The sequence below is a fragment of the Poecilia formosa genome, unplaced genomic scaffold (assembly GCF_000485575.1).
Source record: "Poecilia formosa unplaced genomic scaffold, Poecilia_formosa-5.1.2 Scaffold112, whole genome shotgun sequence".
NCBI classification, from domain to species: Eukaryota; Metazoa; Chordata; class Actinopteri; order Cyprinodontiformes; family Poeciliidae; genus Poecilia; species Poecilia formosa.
In genome coordinates, this window is record NW_006800051.1 from 1,855,454 (window position 1) to 1,873,690 (window position 18,237).

General features: G+C 44.0%; 4 protein-coding genes across 10 annotated transcripts; 2 read left to right on the forward strand and 2 right to left on the reverse strand.

Moving 5' to 3' along the window:
* Nucleotides 1-247: 247 nt before the first annotated feature.
* LOC103143498 (probable thiopurine S-methyltransferase) lies at nt 248-4,605 on the reverse strand. 4 transcript variants are annotated; one of them, XM_016675343.1, is made up of 10 exons: nt 3,781-4,605; nt 2,048-2,092; nt 1,792-1,903; nt 1,604-1,696; nt 1,396-1,528; nt 958-1,010; nt 815-889; nt 654-739; nt 543-587; nt 248-450 (listed from the first exon to the last, which is right to left on the reverse strand). In XM_016675343.1, the coding sequence occupies exons 3-10, from the start codon at nt 1,887-1,889 to the stop codon at nt 329-331; spliced, it is 705 nt and encodes a 234-aa protein (XP_016530829.1). In that variant the 5' UTR covers nt 1,890-1,903; nt 2,048-2,092; nt 3,781-4,605; the 3' UTR covers nt 248-328. The 4 variants fall into 4 exon arrangements, with proteins under 4 accessions (XP_016530829.1, XP_007560132.1, XP_016530830.1 ...); XM_007560070.2 differs by lacking the exon at nt 2,048-2,092 and having other exon boundaries at nt 1,792-1,904; nt 3,781-4,604; XM_016675344.1 differs by lacking the exon at nt 3,781-4,605 and having other exon boundaries at nt 2,042-2,092.
* Nucleotides 1,720-6,611, forward strand: cldn35 (claudin 35). Its single transcript, XM_016675345.1, has 2 exons — nt 1,720-1,730; nt 5,162-6,611. Exon 2 carries the CDS (start codon nt 5,843-5,845, stop codon nt 6,518-6,520), a length of 678 nt encoding a protein of 225 aa, XP_016530831.1. The 5' UTR covers nt 1,720-1,730; nt 5,162-5,842; the 3' UTR covers nt 6,521-6,611.
* Nucleotides 6,422-10,770, reverse strand: airim (AFG2 interacting ribosome maturation factor). 3 transcript variants are annotated; one of them, XR_001663083.1, is made up of 5 exons: nt 10,179-10,462; nt 8,716-8,895; nt 8,526-8,644; nt 7,540-7,651; nt 6,422-6,496 (listed from the first exon to the last, which is right to left on the reverse strand). XR_001663083.1 is itself a non-coding variant. In XM_007560073.2 (5 exons), the coding sequence occupies exons 2-5, from the start codon at nt 10,427-10,429 to the stop codon at nt 7,611-7,613; spliced, it is 591 nt and encodes a 196-aa protein (XP_007560135.1). In that variant the 5' UTR covers nt 10,551-10,770; the 3' UTR covers nt 7,203-7,610. The 3 variants fall into 3 exon arrangements, 2 of the variants coding, with proteins under 2 accessions (XP_007560135.1, XP_007560134.1); XM_007560073.2 differs by lacking the exon at nt 6,422-6,496 and adding an exon at nt 10,551-10,770 and having other exon boundaries at nt 7,203-7,651; nt 10,179-10,429; XM_007560072.2 differs by lacking the exon at nt 6,422-6,496 and having other exon boundaries at nt 7,203-7,651.
* A 351-nt stretch (nt 10,771-11,121) lies between these two features.
* Nucleotides 11,122-15,118, forward strand: cdca8 (cell division cycle associated 8). Of its 2 annotated transcripts, none has more exons than XM_007560074.2 (11): nt 11,122-11,233; nt 11,492-11,584; nt 12,835-12,966; nt 13,036-13,076; nt 13,152-13,227; nt 13,300-13,364; nt 13,651-13,733; nt 13,813-13,911; nt 14,026-14,152; nt 14,730-14,816; nt 14,895-15,118. In XM_007560074.2, exons 2-11 carry the CDS (start codon nt 11,494-11,496, stop codon nt 14,928-14,930), a joined length of 837 nt encoding a protein of 278 aa, XP_007560136.1. In that variant the 5' UTR covers nt 11,122-11,233; nt 11,492-11,493; the 3' UTR covers nt 14,931-15,118. The 2 variants fall into 2 exon arrangements, with proteins under 2 accessions (XP_007560136.1, XP_016530826.1); XM_016675340.1 differs by having other exon boundaries at nt 13,822-13,911.
* The last annotated feature ends 3,119 nt before the right edge of the window (nt 15,119-18,237 follow it).

The window sequence follows — 18,237 nt, forward strand, 5'->3', positions numbered from 1 at the left end:
ATGTGTTTGATTTTGTAAATGTGAGCCGGTGGACTGGTTGACCTCTGGAAACTATTTTATTAATCTCTTTAAAATGACAGCGGTACACGTAAAGTTTTGCTGCAGAATCGTTTGACGCCGATGTTGGACTCGGCTGGTTGACCTTTCAGTTTTTGTTTTTATGTTCAAAGCAAAAGCAGCACAAACTTAGAAGAGTTGATGGAGACCAATTCTGTTAGGTTTGAAGAAGTGACAGAACAGCAGGAACTCTGTTTAAAAAGCAGCTTTATTGCGTGGCTGACAGGAGAACCGGAGCAGGTCAGTGGACCGGGTCGGACCGGGTCGGACGTCAGTTCGCCGCCTTCAGGGTGAGGAGGTGGACGTTTTCCGTCAGAGCGTCCAGACCCCAGGCCCTCTGTCGGTCTGTCAGTGCGTCCACAGACTGCAGCAGCTTCACGTCACACCTGCTGCCTGCAACACAACAACAAGCCGTCCCAGTAAATACCCAGGACCTGCTGCTGGGATCAGGCTACTTCCTGGTCCAGGATGGAGCTCAGACTCACCAAACAAACTCTGGACTTGTTCATCGGGGACGAAGAACGGAGGACCTGCAGGACAGACACGATGAGCGCCACAGCATGACGTCACGTCTTACGGTTTCCATGGTAACCCACCTTTATAGAGCTCTGGATTGTAGAGCAGCGTGTCCAGCAGGTATCTGCAGTCTGGAGCCATCAGAGAGACGATCAGAGCCGCGTACCTGCAGGACGGAGGACACGTCAGGACCGGGAGACGCTGAGGAACGCTCAGGAACGCGGGGACCGTTTGGACTCACCGGTCCCTGTCCCGGGGGTTGATGGCCACCAGAGAGCCTCTGTCCCAGATCGCCCCGAACTGACCCGCCACGGCGCTGCAGCACAACACAGAACCGCTCAGAGACAGCCGACGTCTCCCTGGACGTCCAGCAGGACAACTCACCTGGAGAAGCTGAACAGGTCACACTGGTACAGGGACACGCTGCCCTCCGAGTTCTGGACAGAATAAAACCACCAGAGGGAGATCTGCTGTTATGACAGGAGGAACACCAGAACAGAACCAGCAGGAGGACCAGCTGGAAGGAGAACCAGCAGGAGGACCAGCAGGAAGGAGAACCAGCTGGAAGGAGAACCAGCAGGAGGACCAGCAGGAAGGAGGACCAGCAGGAGGACCAGCTGGATGCTGCAGACCATCTACAGAACTTTCTGCACCTCACAGAATGACCTGCATCCTGCAGAACCGCCGGCATCAGAAGTTAAACCTGTTGAGTTCCAGATCATCTCTGGAGATAAACTGGAAACCAGTCAGACAACTGTACTGGGAGAAAACCAGTCAGACTGAATGAACCCAAACAGCCACTCCGGTTCCGGGTCGACCCACCTGGAAGACTTTGGCTCCGGGGACGGCGGGGACGTCCTCCTCGCTGAACGTCATGTTGTTCTCCTGGAAGAACTGTCTGATGGCCATCTCTGAAAACTCCACGCCGACCACCGAGTGACCCAGATCCGCCAACCTGAGCCGGGTCAGACACAGCCAGCTGATGAACACGAACCGGACCGAACCGGATCTGACCAGACCAGGTTCCTACCACTTCATGTCCACAGCTTTCCCACACAGAGGGAAGAACCACCGGACGCCGCTCCGTCCGTTCACCACCGCCTCGTAGTTCATCTGCAGCATGCTGTTAGACATGGGAGACATTCAGGTTCTGATTGGTTCAAACTCAGCTGAGTTCTGACCCAGCTGGCTCTCCGGACACGCAGTCGCCACGGTTACCTGTGGACCTCCGGCTGATGGAAGCCGATCTTGTTCTCCTGCCAGCGCTGGCTCCACTCCGACAGCTCCATGACCCGGTCGGCCTGCTGCTCCAGCATCCTGCCGAGGTTCCCCTGAGCAGCAGGAACACAGAGACGCATCCAGAGTCAGACCAGCAGGGGAGCAGCTGGGAACACCTGGTCCATATTGGACCTCTACTGGTTTAACTGGTCCAGCTGCTTCAGACAAAGCCTGACGTCCTTCTTGTGACCTTCACCTGGGACTCTGAACACCCGGCGGTTCCCCTTCTCCTTCTTGGTGGCAAACTGGGTCATTACTGCCACCAACTGGTCTGGGTTCTGGACCATAGCGTCACTGGACCCAGGCATCCCATCATATAAATGTGTTAAAGGGGGTATAAAAACTGCTATATGTATCAAATTTGACTTCCTGATTTAGTGCCTTGAAATTGGGCCTTTGTCTCTTTAAGAAGCTCCGCCTCCAGGAAGTCATCCCAACATGGCTGAGTGGGGGAGGAGCTAAGACTCAAAGGCGGGGTTAGGTCCACCCAGGCGTTTGAAGCTGAACGGTTGCCATGGAGATTAAAGGATTTCTCAAACATACATGAAAGAATCAAAGCAACACTGCAGGTTTGTTTCTGATGAGGGAAAAACATGAAAACCTGAAGGAACGATAAAAACAAAGCGGCGTTGACGTGACACTGGCCCTTTAATCCAAGATAAACATTAGGAAGGTTTTGACTGATCGCAGCAGCTATAAGCTTAACAATCACACTTAAATTATGAACATGGACGTGATCTTTGCGTCTGCTTGGACTGAAGTAAATGTCTCTGGGAAAACGAGATGCATTTAGCTCAGAGTCCAGGTCAGAGGTCACAGTCAGACGTGCTCTGTGTGCAACGCTGAAAATGTCTCCACCCACTCGTCAGATGAGTGAATTGAAATCTGGCGAAATGACGGTAAAATATGGAAAATATTATACACATTTCTTTACCCCTTGTAAAAGTGATCACACCGCCTTCACTGCTTCAGTTAAATACCCATAATTCTTTGCTGCATCCTCATTACTGTCAGATGACCAGACAAACATCAAACCACCACAAAATAAATGGTCACAAGACGGAAGTAAATGTCTTTACTATCAGCCAGTTTCACTGATTGGATCCATGATGTTAATAATGTTGACATATTCTGTATCTCTAATAAATATTAAATTTTAGACCAAGACATTTAATCCTGAGTTTTCACCAGCCAGTAAATTAAATGTCTTGTCTCTCCTACAATCACTTTATTTTTTCTTCCTCATATTTCTGATGCAGTAATCTGATCTAAATAATCTATAATCTCACATTCTTCATGATGATGGATTATGTTCTGTTCAGCCCTGTTCTCATCTCTTGTCTTTCTGTGAATTATTTTCTTTTTTCATGCAGCGTTTTTTCCATCTCCTCCATTTTTCGTTTTATTAAAGCTGATAATCATTTTCTTTTTTCTAACTTGATTTTCCATTTTATTTATTTTAACACCATAAAATTCTGGTACCAATAAGTTAGTCTTCAGGTCCATTATATTTACTGTTTATAATGGATTTCTATGATTAATTTATTGATCAACTGGAATGTAAACAAACTACCGAGCTGAAGGTTCTGATGTCTTGGACCCGCCAGAACCTCTCCAGTTTCTACAGAAACTCCGTTTATATTCCTTCCTCTACTTTACTAATACATTTTAAATGAATCTAGAACCGGAACAGAAATTACTAATATAGTTCTGAACACAGGCAGCGACTTTTTCATGAATTCCTGAATCATTTCTCCTTTCCCACTCTGAACTCTGCGGTACCGCAGGTTTATGGCTGTGTAACTGGTCCCGGTTCTGTTGGACTGGTCTGGTTTCCCTGGGTGGGCCAGCGGCTCACCTGCCGGCAATCATTTGACTCTGCAGGACACAGAGCACACCTGAGGTCAACATGTCGGACCGGAAGCTCACCTTTCTCGCAGAAATCAGCTGATGAGCGGGTAAATTTGTCCTGAGTTCAGTCTTACAGGCTCCTTCTTCTTCGTGTGTTGAATAGTTCGGAGTGAAAGTTTATCAGAGTTGCTGCTGCTAAGAATCAACTCTTTCTGCTCCCACTATCCCGGTGTTATTATAAATATGCCGCTCCTGCAGCTTCTTCTTCTTCTTCCTTCCTCTTTCTGCTGCTGTTTATGCAAATACGTCCGACTGGAAAACCGGAAGTAGTAAAAAAAAATTCTGTCGTGAGACCACCTTCAAAAGGGTTTAGATATAAAATCATTTATAATATATATATATATATATATATTTTCCAAAACACAGCAGAGCTCCAGTCTGATCAAAAACATGTGATTTACAGCGTTTAACAAAGTAAATACCAAAACAAAACTAATTGTCATTTATTACAACAGCTCCCCCTGCCGCTTGGCGTCAGGAATAGCTGGCACTGACGTTTTACTTACAACGTACTTGTACTAAAAGTAATATTTTGAAGACAAATACATGTCCATATTTTCTTATAAGCACTTTAAAACTATAGAAAAAATGGAGCTCAAGGAATTTCAATAATTACTCTGTTCATGTGGCTTCAATGTTGACCAGAGATTATTGTTCCTGAAGACATAAATGGTCATATTCCACTGACCTATTATCACTACCTTAATGTCTGCATGTTGCGTTAAATTGATGCCATTTAAATGAAGAGAAAATTTTAAAGCAAAACTTTAACTGAGATAAACTCAAAGAAATGATGAAACTTCTGGATTTCTGACTTTTCAAACAGATACTACTGATCAGCAGCATCCTCCAGAGATTAAACATACCAGCAAAATTAATGGATCAATACATTCAATAATTCATATAATTTCCAACAAATAGATCAGAACATATTTCTGGTATTTTTATTGTATGTTGAAATTCAAAACAAATATTTCAGGGGAAAAGAAGATTTAAAAAAACCTGCATTTGTTATTAAATCTATATTTAGAAACATTAGTTGGTTCATAAGCCTGTTATAGTTACACATTTTTCTGGTAATAAATGTGGCGATAAAGGATAATATTGTTGTTTTGAGACCATTTTCCAGTGATATAAAAATGCAAGAGCAGATTCTCAAAGATCAGAAAACTTTAAATTCTCATGAACATTTAACACTGGAACTGAAAAATAAATCAACAAATTAAATGAATTATGACGTTTATGGAAACTAATTTATCCTTCAAAAAAACAAAAAGAACCAGGCTGAAAACCAAAAATAAATCCAGTTGACCTCTGGCAGAAGGTCACACACACACACACACACACACACACACACACACACACACACACACACACACACACACACACACACACAGAGACTCGCTCTCAGAACCAGAACCTCCATCCTGGATCCTCTGACTGGGGGAACGTTGAATATTTCCCTGGAGAAACAAAAAGCACCTTCCTTACTCCTGGCCTGTTTACCGCCTCCGGTTGCCATGGCCACGGTTACCGAGGAGCCGGCCGGCAACCGGAGAAAGGAAACCCGAGCAGCAGAACCTCGAAGCCTCCATCTTTAATTCATGGAGTAAATGTTTATCAGCAGCTCCGTGTCCGTGTTTCCAGACCCAATCCGTCCGTCCAGCCGTCTGAAGCCCGTCTGACCCGTCAGGGCTCGGCGCCGGGGGAGGGGCCGCTCTCCGTTCAGACGGACTCTTTGTTCCCAGCAGACCCTCCAGCTGCAGCCGGCTCCGTTCAGGATCTGGAAAACCGGGAATTTCTTCAGCAGGACTGACTCTGGACCCTGAAGCCGGCGGTTCTGACCCGGATCAAGGCCGAGGCCAGAGCCGCAGCCTGGTTTCACTGTTGGAGTGACGGCAGCGGGTCGGATCAGGTTCTGTCACCCGAGCAACAGACAGTCGGATCAGGGTTCTGACCGGGGCCAGGATGTCCGGACGGGTCCGGAGGAGAACCTGAACATGGCCGCCTGTGGACCGTAGAGCAGCCAGAACCAATCCGACCAGAGTTCCCAGCAGACGTTCCAGAAGAGTCCGTTGCCATGGTGAACACGGGGATGCAGCTGATCAGCTTCACCTGCGCGGTGACGGGCTGGATCATGGCCATCACCGTGACGGCGCTGCCGCAGTGGAAGGTGTCGGCGTTCATCGGGAACAACATCCTGACGTCAGAGATGAAGTGGGAGGGAATCTGGATGAACTGCGTGTACCAGACCACCGGACACATGCAGTGCAAGACCTACGACTCCATGCTGGCGCTGCCGCCCGACATCCAGGCGGCGCGCGCCCTCATGTGCCTCGCCATCTTCATGGGCTGGCTGTCCTGCACCGTGTCCTGCTGCGGCATGAAGTGCACCACCTGCGCAGGCGACGACCGCCGCGCCAAGGCCGGCATCGCGCTGGCCGGCGGCGTCCTCTTCATCCTGACGGGGCTGTGCGTCCTCATCCCCGTCTCCTGGACCGCCAACACCGTGGTGCAGGACTTCTACAACCCCAACGTTCCCATCATGCACAAGCGGGAGCTGGGCCAGGCCATCTACCTGGGCTGGGCCGCCGCCGTCATCCTGATGATCAGCGGCGCCGTCCTGAGCAGCACCTGCCCGCTGATGGAGCGCGGCGGCCGCTACCGCCGAGGGTACATCGGCAGGAGCTTCGCCAACTCGCCGGAGCCGCCGAAGCCCATTGCCTCCAACAGCCTGCCGATGAAGGAGTACGTGTAGCAGGAGGAAGAGGAGGAGGAAGAGCAGGAGGAAGAAGAGCAGGAGGAGGAAGAGCAGGAAGAGGAAGAAGAGCAGGAGGAGGAAGAGGAAGAAGAGCAGGAGGAGGAAGAGGAAGAAGAGCAGGAGGAAGAGGAAGAAGAGCAGGAGGAAGAGGAGGAGGAAGAGGAGGAGGAAGAGCAGGAGGAAGAGGAGGAGGAAGAAGAGTTCTTCCTCTCGCTGCTGAAACTCAAGTGATTTCGTCTCGTTTTTTGGTTCCCTTGGATTAAAACTGAACCAACTTCCAACTCCGTCTGTCACAATAACAAATGATGCGATAAATTATCCCAGAAAATATTGTGATAAACGATAAATCTATTAATCGCTTGATAAATTAAAATGACAAGTAATTTTCATTTGCTTGGTTTTTCTCTTTCTACCTAAAACTGGATGATAAAATTATTCAGCTTGGTGTTTTTTTTAATAACTGATTTTATTTGTTTTGTTTATTTTTTGTGAATATTTAAATCGTCTTCCAGCTCCAGTGTTGAATGTTTGTTTGAATTTAAAGTTTATTTATCTCTCAGAGTGTGTTCTTGCATTATTATGCCATAATTTTATAATATTATCGTTTATCGCAGTAACTTCTGGGATAATTTATCGTCCAATAAGATTTGTTATTGTGACACACCATTTCTAAGTTAAATAATTGATAAATTAATTTTAATTTTATTAAAAGAACACTAAAGACTTGTGCTAGGAGATATGTTAAATATTAAAAAAACACAAAACAATAAATAAACAAATGGATTATAAAATCTCTTTAAACAAAACTGCATCATTTCCATCAGAATAGAAATTATTATAATTTATGATGCGATTAATTGATTTATTTCTGCAGGAGAATCTAGACAGAAATTCTTGGTAATATTTTGTGTTTTTGCAGTGCGTTGGGATCGTTCCCGGTTCCTGATCCGTTTCTCTGGTTTGTGTTCATCCCTGATGTGTCAGCGTGTGCTGTGGTCCAATAAACCAGCTCAGACCTGAAGCCGTGTCTCTTTCTGGGTCCGATCAGTTCAGCCGGTTCTGATCCAGTAGCGGGTCTGAGGTCGGATCACTGGGCCTCCAGGAAGAAGGCCAGTCTGCACAGATTATCTGCAAGGAGACAGAGAGTTTCATATGGCAGGCCGTTTTAGCATATAATCGGTTTCGTCTGCCTTTCTGTAATTACACTCCAGGTGTCCAGTTTGGACGCTACGCGGCTCCATCACCACCAACCTGAATGATAATTTAACATATCAGCATTTTAGGGCTCAAACTAACGTTCCTTTCAGGGATCGATTTTCAGATGTTTCATTTAACCACTTAAGCTTATTTATTCAATATTAGAAACATATAAAATTGCATATAAAGAAATTTTTCCTAATTTATTTTTGGATTAGATAATAAACATTTTATTGCCTAAAATGTAAAAAGCATTCCATCTTTTAGTGAATGTTTGATCATCTGCAGCTAAATAAGTCAACATCAGGCCTTTCTTCTTGCCCTACTACCAATACTGATGATTAATTATTGACTGATAATTGGATTTAAAATGTGATTAATAGATTTTCTGCAGAATATGAACCAGAAAACTAGAGGAGTTCTGGTAGAACAGATTCAAAGATAAATTTGTTTTTTTATCTTAAGTGCAAAATGTTTACAGTTTTGGCATTTTGAGTATTTTCTAGAACAGAAAGTTAGATATGTTAAATCTACTTCATGACTCGTCACAATTTAACTGCTTATATCTGAGACGTTTCAGATAGTCAGTCATTTCTTGCAGACATCTTGAATTGAAGCTTCCACACTAGGTTAGGTCCACCAGGTGTTTTGGACAGCTGAATGGTTGCCATGGAGATTAAAGTATTTCTCAAACATGAATCAGAAACACTCCAGGTAATAACGATACAACATGATGATGTTACATGATACTGGCCCTTTAATTAACTTGCCATAGGTTCATGACTCAGGTGAGTGATGACCTCACCTGTGATTTGTTGCTCTGCATCAGGAGAGTCCAGACTCCTCCAGGCGTTGGCCGCGCCCTCCAGCTGCGCGCGATCGTCCCGCCTCAGCGTCAGCAGCAGAGTCTTCCTCTGCAGGAACCTGGCCAAGCGTTCAGGAGAACTCACAAACCCTACGGCACTCAAACGCCTCACGGAGAGCAGGAAGGATACTGCCGTCTGTAGAAACGCTCGGCGTCCTGAAGCCACTCCAACATGTCGGCGAGCGATGGAGCGACAGAGGAGCGCTGCGTCGCCACGGCAACATCCAGACTGTCTGCGGAGTCCTGGTAGAGCTGCAGGACGGCAGAAACATGGCCGCCAACGGAGTCCCTGATGGCCTGGAGGCGGGACCTGGAGGAGACAACCAATCAGAACGGACCGTCAGCTGAAGGTCCTGCTGATGTCTTTAGATTACACAGAACATTACCAGGTTTGGTCTAGACCCGTGTTTCTCCACCCTGGTCCTCAGCCCCCCTGCTCTGCATGTTCTAGATGAGCCTCTGTTCCAGAACAGCTGATCAAATGAGTGCAGGACCATCAGGTGCTGCAGATCCTGTTAATCACCCAGAGATACAATCCAGGTGGCAGAAGGGAAACACTAGACAGAAATTACCTGAAATTGTAATTGTGTAATCTGTAATTGACAGAAATTGTGTTTTTGCAGTGTAGAAGCTCAGGAGGTCAGAGGTCACAGCTAGGTGGCTAACATTCATCTAATCACTGATGAGGTCCAGAACCAGATCCAGGCAGTTGGGTCCAGTCTGAGGGACGGCTGCAGGATAAACCGGGTGTGAAGCAGGATCAGGGTGTACAAACTATTTGACATCTGGACCAAAACTGTCCATTTGAAAGTAATTTAGGGCAACAAAATTTTTTTTTTTAATTTGATAAAAAATTGATGTTTTACTTTTACCTGGACAAAAATAAACAACACAATATTTAATAGAATAAAGAAGTTTGATTTCTGTAGAAAAGGGAGTTGCTGATCTGAAACAAGCTCACAGGTTTGGCTTTTTTCTAAATTAAAAACCTGCTAACATTATCCTGAATATTGAGGTTTTTCCTGTCATCGATTGTTTTTTGGGTTTATTCTCAGGAACAATGACAGGATGAGTCGCTTGTTCTTCAGAAACTCTACATTTAAATAGCAGAGTTTACTATTGGTGCACCAAAGTCACTGGATGTTTGTGATGATGTTGAAATTAAAGCAAATCCCCCCAAAAAACATGTTTGATAAAGACGAGTACATTGTGTTGTTTCTACAATAGTTTTTTTTAGAGCAAGAAAAAATTCACTTGCAAAACGAACTACAGAAAGCCCAGTTTGTGCCAGTTTTGAGCTGCGGTCGAGGGCCACACAAAACCCCTCTAAGGGGCCACACTCTGAACACCGCTGTTTTAGGACTTCTATATTTAATTTACTGACCAGGTTATTGATTTCTGTTATTAATATGATCAATAATGTCTGCTGATTGCTGAATGAGAGGATCAAAGATCTTCAGGAATATTCTTTTCCTCATTGTTATCTCCAACACGGCCACTAGGTGTCAGTAACCACTTAAATCATTATAACCTGTGGTTTACTTATTCTAGGGGACATCTGGGTGTCCCAGTCAGTCCTGATGGTCCACTCACATCCTGTCCCTGAGTCTCTGCAGCAGCAGGTCCACAGCCTGCAGCAGCTGGAACTGCAGCCGCTCCTGGAGGTCCGGGAACGCCCTGAGCGGCGTGTCGGAGACCCGGACCCGGGATAGAGCCTTCATCTGCTGCCCCAGGTTCCCCAGAGACTCCATAAGGGGGTCGCACTCCCCCAGCACGCTCCTCCACGCCGCCCGCTGGTCCTGGAGAGCCATGAAGCTCCTCCTGACCGCCCCCTGCAGGGACATCTGGCCGACAAAGTTCATGGTCAATTCACTATTAAAGCAGACACGAGCCCACAAGAGAAAGGAAATAATACCACAATGTTTCAGATTTACATAAAGGTTAAAGGTCAAATTATTAACTGACCGGAGCTCAATGCAGGGTTCAGCTAAGATTTAAAAACCCAAATTCTTCCCGTCTTTAAGCCACCAAGCTGCAACACGCGTTCGCCATGACGCTTCAAACCGTTTCCGGTCTGCTGATGTAAACAATAATTTGTGGTACCTTCAATGTACCTTAAAAGTGGAAAATCAACAACTTGAATTTTCTTTTCTGTAAAATATTCAATTTCTGGAACACCTTGAAATCCCAAACAGAAAAACTCTAGGTTTGAATTTGACCCAAAGAGCTATTTTCTACAAAGGAACTGTGCGTCCGGTACATTTTCCAATATCCTAAACGTTTTATTTAATATTTCATAAATAATATCCTTCACCATTTCCAAGCTATTTTACTGTTATACTTAATTTTTGTTAAATTTTAGCAGTTGTCTTTACACGTTTCTTTTCTTTGAAATGGTTTAAAATCTTAAAAACAAATTATTATCAGCAAAATGTGCACAACACGATATGGACGAAATTCCGAGTTCATATGTACAATTAAATGCAGCATGAAAACAAACCAATCGCGATAAACGCTTTCTGATCATGAAGGACAAACGTGGGCTCTGATTGGCTGAGGGGATGATTCGGTCACTCCCATCACAGAGATTTGAAAACTGCAGGGAAAAGGAGGGAGAGCAGTCTTAGAAAAGAGACGTTGATTTTCAGGTATTGTACTCTTCAATAAAATGTTATGTGGTTGGTAGTTAGATTTCCTAAGATGTTTTGAGATGATGTGAGTTTTGTGAACTCAGCTGTTGACCGATAATCATTCATGAATAGCTGGTTCTCGTGCTGCTAACATGCTAGCCAACGGAGAGAAACGGCTGCTACCGTTAAACCCTCCATATTGATGCACTTAACGTCTATTCTGTCTGTTAAAACGAGCTCCGTTGTGTGTTTAATGGCTGACTCCGTGTCCTGCAGACATGGCTCCCAGGAAAAGAACCACAAAGCAGCGGAAAAACAGCCCGAAAACGGCTAAGCTGGAGGCTTTTCTGGAGGATTTCGACAGTGAAGGTATGACTCCAGTTGCAGGAAATAACTAGAAACTCATGTTATTCTGCTGCACTAGGGTATCTGCAGAAAAATAGATATAAAGTATTTTCTATGTCTATTAATTAACGAACAGCGGATCCGTTTTAGGGCCATATATGATCCGATTCTTTTTGGGCTGAATCCTTCCCACTGTTGATTCCTTTTCTTCCTACCTTCTGGGATTTTCTCGGACCTGCAGAGGCCAGGAAACGGCTCTGCTTCCATTTGAGTCACTTTCAAACCTTTTAACTCAGTCTGAACTGTATAATTAATACAGTTAACTTGGTGTTATTTTAAATGTTCTTCATAAAGTGAATTTGAACCCGAAGAATAATTTATTACATGAACCAGCCTCTCCAGTCTCCTGCTGTCCATCACTTTCACTTCTCCTTGCTGAAAAACTAAATATGAGACCATAATGAATGTTAGGTGTACTTTTTAATCTGTTAGCAAAGATATGTGGCTATATGCCGTTAAAAGAGGAGGTAAAATAAATAAAAATGAAACATGCAAAGGTGTTAGCAGCTTCAAGGTGAGAAGCTGCTGCGTCTGAGTGAAATGCCTCCTGTCTGCTGAACCTGCAGGTCCAAACCGGCCAGAGCTGCTGGTGGGGATTAAATCTCTGCGACGGATGGATCATAACAGTTTTGGGTTTTTTATTATGTTTAGTTTTATTTTGTTGTGACTTTTTGTCTAATTCAGTTATTTTTAATTAGTCTTTAGAGAGGGTTTGTTTGGTTTATTAGTTAAATGTAGCTCAGTTTCAGTTAGCTTTTATTAGTTATAGTTTTAGTTTTTTCATATTTTGGTTCATTTTAGGTGATTATGTTTATATTGATTGGGTAAAAAATACTCGACAGAAGAAATCATTTACAAAAAAGGTATTCAGTTAATAATAGACTGGAGTTTCTGCAGTGAACATTTTGCTGATGGAAACTGGAGGAAAACATAACAGTTTCACATCAGTTTGAAAGGCTAATAAATGGATTCATAAACTCAGAAATGAAGGATATTATATCTAATTACAATATGTTTAATAAACCTACAGCATAGTATCACTTAGTTATAGTTTTCTCCTTTAATTACAGTTTTTATTTCAGTTTTTAGTGAACCATTATAAACTTAATGTCACATTTCACTGAACTCCTTAGACCCGCTGAGAAACTGAGATCTCCTCTTCCTTTTCCTCTTCTTCCTCCTCCTCCTCCTTTTTCACCGCGCTGTCTGTGCAGTGAAGACCAGAGTGGGCCAGATGAGGGAGAGGATCAACCAGCTGCTGAAGGACGTGGATAACGGCTACAACATGGCTCTGATCAAGCTGCCCAGAGCCGTGAGGCAGATGAACTGGCTGCAGCTCTGTGGCGGTGAGTCCCGTCAGTCAGGAAGCTCCGCCCTCCTCCGTCTCGCTCTGATCGCTCCGGTTCTCTCTGCAGATCCAGACAAATCCAACGCTGCAGAGGTAGACGATGTAAAGGTGAGCATACTCTTCGTCTCTTCTCCTCACCTGAAGGTCCGGCTGTCCTAACCCGACGCCGTTTCCTCTGAGCAGAGACGAGAGGAGGCCGCCATCTTGGAGAGCGTGGTGGCGGAGGACCACGCCGTCCTCCTCAAGTCTGTCAAGAAAAGTCAGTGAAAGTCTCTGGTTCTGTTGGACCGGTAAAGGTCTGCTGCTGATTCTGTTCTGGTTCCTCCTGCAGCCACCAGGAAGAAAGGTGGAGCAAAGTCCGGCTGCAACGAAAACGTCCTGAACTCCACCAGGAAGGTTCGTCGGGCCGGTTTTAGTCGCTTCCTCCAGCACTTCAGGATCAGTTTTGTCATCAGTCACTGATTCTGTGTCGCTACTTTAGAAATATCCTTAAGCAGCATTGTTGTGATCCCCGTTGTCCAGAAGAACAGAGGGAACGCTTTGTGTTTATGTAGGGAAGTAAATGTGACGTTTTGTTACTCGTCATACTGATCAAAGCGTTTAACTGTCAGAGCTTGGAAATAAATTCAGGAGCCGTTTCTGGTTGTAACGAGACGACGTCTTGGTTCTGGTTCTGATTCAGACCCGAACCGCCAGAAAACCCCCGTCTACAACAAAGAGGTCAAAGGTTCTGGATATGAGCAAGGAGGGCAGCACCATCAGACGGTGAGCGTGTTGACTCCTCCCCCTCTGTATAGGCCACGCCCCTTTAGGCCCCGCCCCTCTGAGCTTCCTGTGTGTTCAGCTCCAACAGGAAGCCTCTGGTGACCCCCGCCAGGAACCTGCTGGACTCCTCCCTGATGATGGGCCCCACCCCCCTCATCACGCCGCGCTTCGACCCCAGGTAAGACTCACCTGGTCAGACTCACCTGGTCAGTCTCACCTGGTCAGACTCACCTGGTCAGACTCACCTGGGCCGCGGCGTGGTGGCGTCGGCCTCATGGCTCTGCCTCCTCAGACTGCCGAAGACGCCCGCCGTCAGAGTCCCGCGCCACAAGGAGCGGGTCTTCAGCATGTCGGTCAACGGCTCCCCCATCCAGGCAGGAAGTGACATCGTCATCAACGTTCCAGTCGGGAACGGAGAGGTGAGTGTTGGAGTCCCGTCACCATCAGCTAATTAGCGCATGTGCTAACAGAAATACATCCAGAGGACATTCTTGTTCCTTTTTTCGTCCCGTGTGTGGCTGTAATCGTATGAATATTAAATGATTTAAAGCGAATAACAAGAAATAAAGATAAAAACAATTTAACTGCATTTTGCAGGAATGATTCTGAAAAAAGTCCAGTAAATGCACGTACAATAATCAAAGTAGAGAAAAGAGTAATAAACTGTTTCCCATGAACACGTGGCGTTTATTCCTGTAACACATTTAATCTCAGAAAAGATGCGATTATGAGAATAAATGTGTTTTTGTCCCTGATTGGTCCACTAGAGGGCGCTCTGACAGTAGCTACAGGCTGAGTCCAACTCAAAATCTACTTAAATTATGACAATTATTGTTCAGTAAGAGAATTATTAATAGGTGATCTTATTTTATTTAATATATGAATATTTTAGACTTTGATGCGTTTTAAGAATAATCTGGAAGTATTTGTTTAGCCATGCTAATGAGCTGAAGCTACGGACCGCGGCCCCTCTGTAACCCGACCTTTGACCCTCAGAGCATCCAGCTGCTGGCCAGTGAGATGGACTCTCTGGACCTGACGCTGCTGGACGAGTCGGCGCTGAGGAGCATCCGGCTGCTGAAGGTGGGTCCATCACTTCCTCTGCATCACTTCCTGTCTCTGCGTCCCAGAATCATTCTCTTCTTCTGTGGTTTCTGACAGAACCGCCTGACCACGCTCTGCGGGCCGTCGGAGTAGCAGCAGCTGGAGCTCTGGCCCGGTTTTTATATTCTTGTTTTTTTGTTTTGGTTCTTTTTTTCTGGTTTTAGTTTTTTGTAAATTTTCTGTTGAAAAATCGATCAGAACTGATTCTGCCCTCTGAGATCCATTTGATCCAGAACAAGTTCTGTAAATATTCCATGTTTCAATAAACCCAGTAGAACCTCCTCCTGCCGGTCCTGCCTGTCTGAGCATCAAACGTCTGGTTCTGTTGGGACTCCGGCCCGTTTTAACCGGTCAGAACCTGGAGAAAATTCATCAGAACCAAATAAATAGACTTTATTTCTGAACAGAGAAGAACCTCCATGAAGCCCAGAACAGGTCAAAGCTCTGGATCCAGAACTCTGGACCCGACCCTTCTGAACCTCTGGGCCGGTTCTGATGCAGCTTCATGTCTGAATGGATCCGGTTTAATGAATCAGAACATCGGTGTCAGGAGTTCTGTTGAAAAAGAAGAAAGTGGAGTCCGTTCCTCAGCGAGAAATCATCGATTCTGTTGGTTCTGATGATCCAGAACATTAGAATATCACATCACACCATAAAATTGATTTGTATCCAGAATTTCCAGGTTCTGTTCAGTAACAGTTCCTTTTCTCCTCAGCCCAGATAAGGTGGTTCTGATGTTTTCTCTGGTTCTGGAGTGGCTTAACATGACTTGCTCCAGGCTGGGGTTATGTTTTCCTTCCACTGAACTTTCTGTGAATATGCCCGGTTATCCCTGTGAACAACCAGCATGTTGCTGAATAAATGATCAGTTTGAAGAAGAAACGGAGACGTTTTCAGATCCCGCTGCAGTTCGGCGCCGGGGCCAGCAGGGGGCAGCATGTCGCCATGTGTGGGTTAATCGTCCTGGTTCTGAGCGGATCCGATCCAACTTCACTCAGCTGGCTGGACGATGAGCTGTTTGAACGTCTGGGTAGGTTTTCAGTTCGGTTCTGAGACGGTCCGGTCTGGACGGGTCGGGTCGTGACGTCACAGAGCCGAACTGAGGGCGTCGCCTGTAAAGTTGCAGTCAGAAATGAATTTAAGTTAAATAATTTGGTTTATTTAGCCTGTCGCGGAAAGTTGGGGGCTAATTTTTCAAACTCATATTTTCACCATATTATTAATTAAATATTTATTCAGCTCCAAAATAAATATTTAGCTAATTATTCAGTTTGAAGCTAAATTGTTAGCTTGCTAATTAAATAACCCATATTTACATGTACATACTTCTGTATTTTATATTTGAATTATAAATTGACTCAGTGTTATATTTGTTAATATTTAACTCTGGGTGACGGTAGCTTGTCAGCTAAGCAGTTTACCCCCAAAGCAAATTATTGAAGCCAAATATTTATCTTGCTGGCTAAACAATTAGCTTTCTTACTAAATGTTTCATCTTTCCGAGTTCATGTTTTTATTTTCTTTATTTTTTGTTTAATTGATTTTATTAAATTTTTAAAATAATTTCTTATTATTTTGTATGTAATAATTTAACTGGATGGGAGGAGCTTGTCAATAAATAAACGTTTATCCCTTGGGGATCAATAAAGTTTATTTTAAAATATTTAGCTTGAGGCTAAATAAGTAGAATTTTTATTCTGATCTTAATCAAAGGCTGGTAACTCAGCTGATCGTCTGTTTTCTGCCCGGTTCGGTTCGGTCCAGGTCGGGCAGAACCACGAAGCAGGAGAGGAGCGCTGCAGCCTTTGAGGAATAATTACAGGCTGTTTGCTCGCCTCCTCTGTCTCCAATTGATGTTTGCTTTGCAGCCTCTCTGTAGAAAGCAGACCTTCAATAAACTATATCACCCTATTTGTGAGAGTAATCCAGCCCAGCGCGCTCCTCCATTAGCTCTAAATGACACAGCAAATTGGAAAATTAGGTGGAGAGGGAGGGATAATTTGCTCTGAAACTGACTCAAAGCAATTCATTAGGAGACAAAAGCAGTGTCCTCCAAGAGAAAATCTCACTTTGACTTCAGACACATTAATGTTCACCTTGTCTCTGGATCCGTGTGACTCATTCAGGTTGGAGTGAGACGTCCTTCCTTTGTCCAGGAAACATTCGCTAATTAGCGCTGCGCTAATGATCCGAAGCTGGAAACATCGCAGCTCTCCAGCAGGAACATCTCTGGATTTTTATCAAACTGCTTGATTTAAACACCTGAAACGATTAATCAGATTACTTGTGATTACTCGATAATTGAAATAATAATCAACTTAGTAACTGATTAATCTAAAAAAATGTCATTTGCTGAAATAACAACATACTCTTAGTTGTAATTCAGCCCAAACTGTAATATATATATATATATATATATGTGTGTGTGTGTGTATTTTGCATTTAAGATGTAAATCTACCCAGAACTCCTCCAGTTTTAATTTTACCTGGTTCAGGTTCTGTGAAAAAAATCTCCCATTTCCAATTATTACTCTGTTGATCAAAAATGAATGACCAGATGAGATCCATGTAAAGCCTGATGATGTTAGGACTGTTTCAGCTGCATCCAAATGACCAAACCTTCACTTAAGGAATGTTTTTGCATTTTAGGCAATAAAATGTTTTCTCATTGTAATATATGCTGAAGGCCTTTATGTGAGTTTGGACAAATAAAAGTTCCTCAGTATAAATGAAGTCAGATGAGGAAGGAGATCATTTCTTCTGCTGCATCAGATTCTAGCTCCTAATAAAACGTTTTGTTTTTTTTGTTTTTTTTTTTGTTGTTGTTTTTTTGCTAAATGTAACACTTAATCATTAAAACAAGCATCAACTCTGAACATTAAACATCCAGTTGCTTTCTGGGAAACAATGTTTTCATTAAATCAAAACATTTCTGTACCAAATATGTTTTTAGGGTGTGATGTAATATTCTGAGTCTAAATAGTGATAAAGTTCCTGAAATAAATGGATTTTTACTTCAGGCCTGAACAGCATCTGTTTATGGGATGAACTGAATTATGACCCAGAAAGGAAGCAATAAAATTAGTATCAAATTTACATGATAATGTTTTGACAAGAGATGCAAGTAAAATAAAAGGCCAAGTTATTTTGTGAAAATTACAAATGAAATGGAGAGAATTAAGTTGGCTAGTATTAATTCAATTAACATTATTAGTTATATATTTGAGTCATCTCACGTTTTAATGTTAATTTTCCTGGACACAAGCCAGTCCAGTTGGTGGCAGTAGTGTACCGTTATTGTTGGTCTGCCAACCGCCGAAGAAGAAGAAGAAGAAGAAGAAGAAGAAGAAGAAGAAGAAGAAGAAGAAGAAGAAGAAGAAGAAGAAGAAGAAGAAGAAGA

Coding starts and splice junctions, on each gene's coding strand:
- cdca8 (XM_007560074.2), top strand. CDS start 11,494: ATGGCTCCCAGGAAAAGAACCACAAAGCAGCGGAAAAACAGCCCGAAA. Junction 13,077..13,151: donor CAGAGGTAGACGATGTAAAG/GTGAGCATACTC, acceptor TCCTCTGAGCAG/AGACGAGAGGAGGCCGCCAT. Junction 14,153..14,729: donor TTCCAGTCGGGAACGGAGAG/GTGAGTGTTGGA, acceptor TTTGACCCTCAG/AGCATCCAGCTGCTGGCCAG.
- cldn35 (XM_016675345.1), top strand. CDS start 5,843: ATGGTGAACACGGGGATGCAGCTGATCAGCTTCACCTGCGCGGTGACG.
- LOC103143498 (XM_016675343.1), bottom strand. CDS start 1,889: ATGCTGGAGCAGCAGGCCGACCGGGTCATGGAGCTGTCGGAGTGGAGC. Junction 1,529..1,603: donor AAAGCTGTGGACATGAAGTG/GTAGGAACCTGG, acceptor GACCCGGCTCAG/GTTGGCGGATCTGGGTCACT. Junction 740..814: donor AACCCCCGGGACAGGGACCG/GTGAGTCCAAAC, acceptor TCCGTCCTGCAG/GTACGCGGCTCTGATCGTCT.
- airim (XM_007560072.2), bottom strand. CDS start 10,447: ATGAACTTTGTCGGCCAGATGTCCCTGCAGGGGGCGGTCAGGAGGAGC. Junction 8,896..10,178: donor CAGAGACTCAGGGACAGGAT/GTGAGTGGACCA, acceptor TGTCTCCTCCAG/GTCCCGCCTCCAGGCCATCA. Junction 7,652..8,525: donor TGCAGAGCAACAAATCACAG/GTGAGGTCATCA, acceptor GTCTCCTTGCAG/ATAATCTGTGCAGACTGGCC.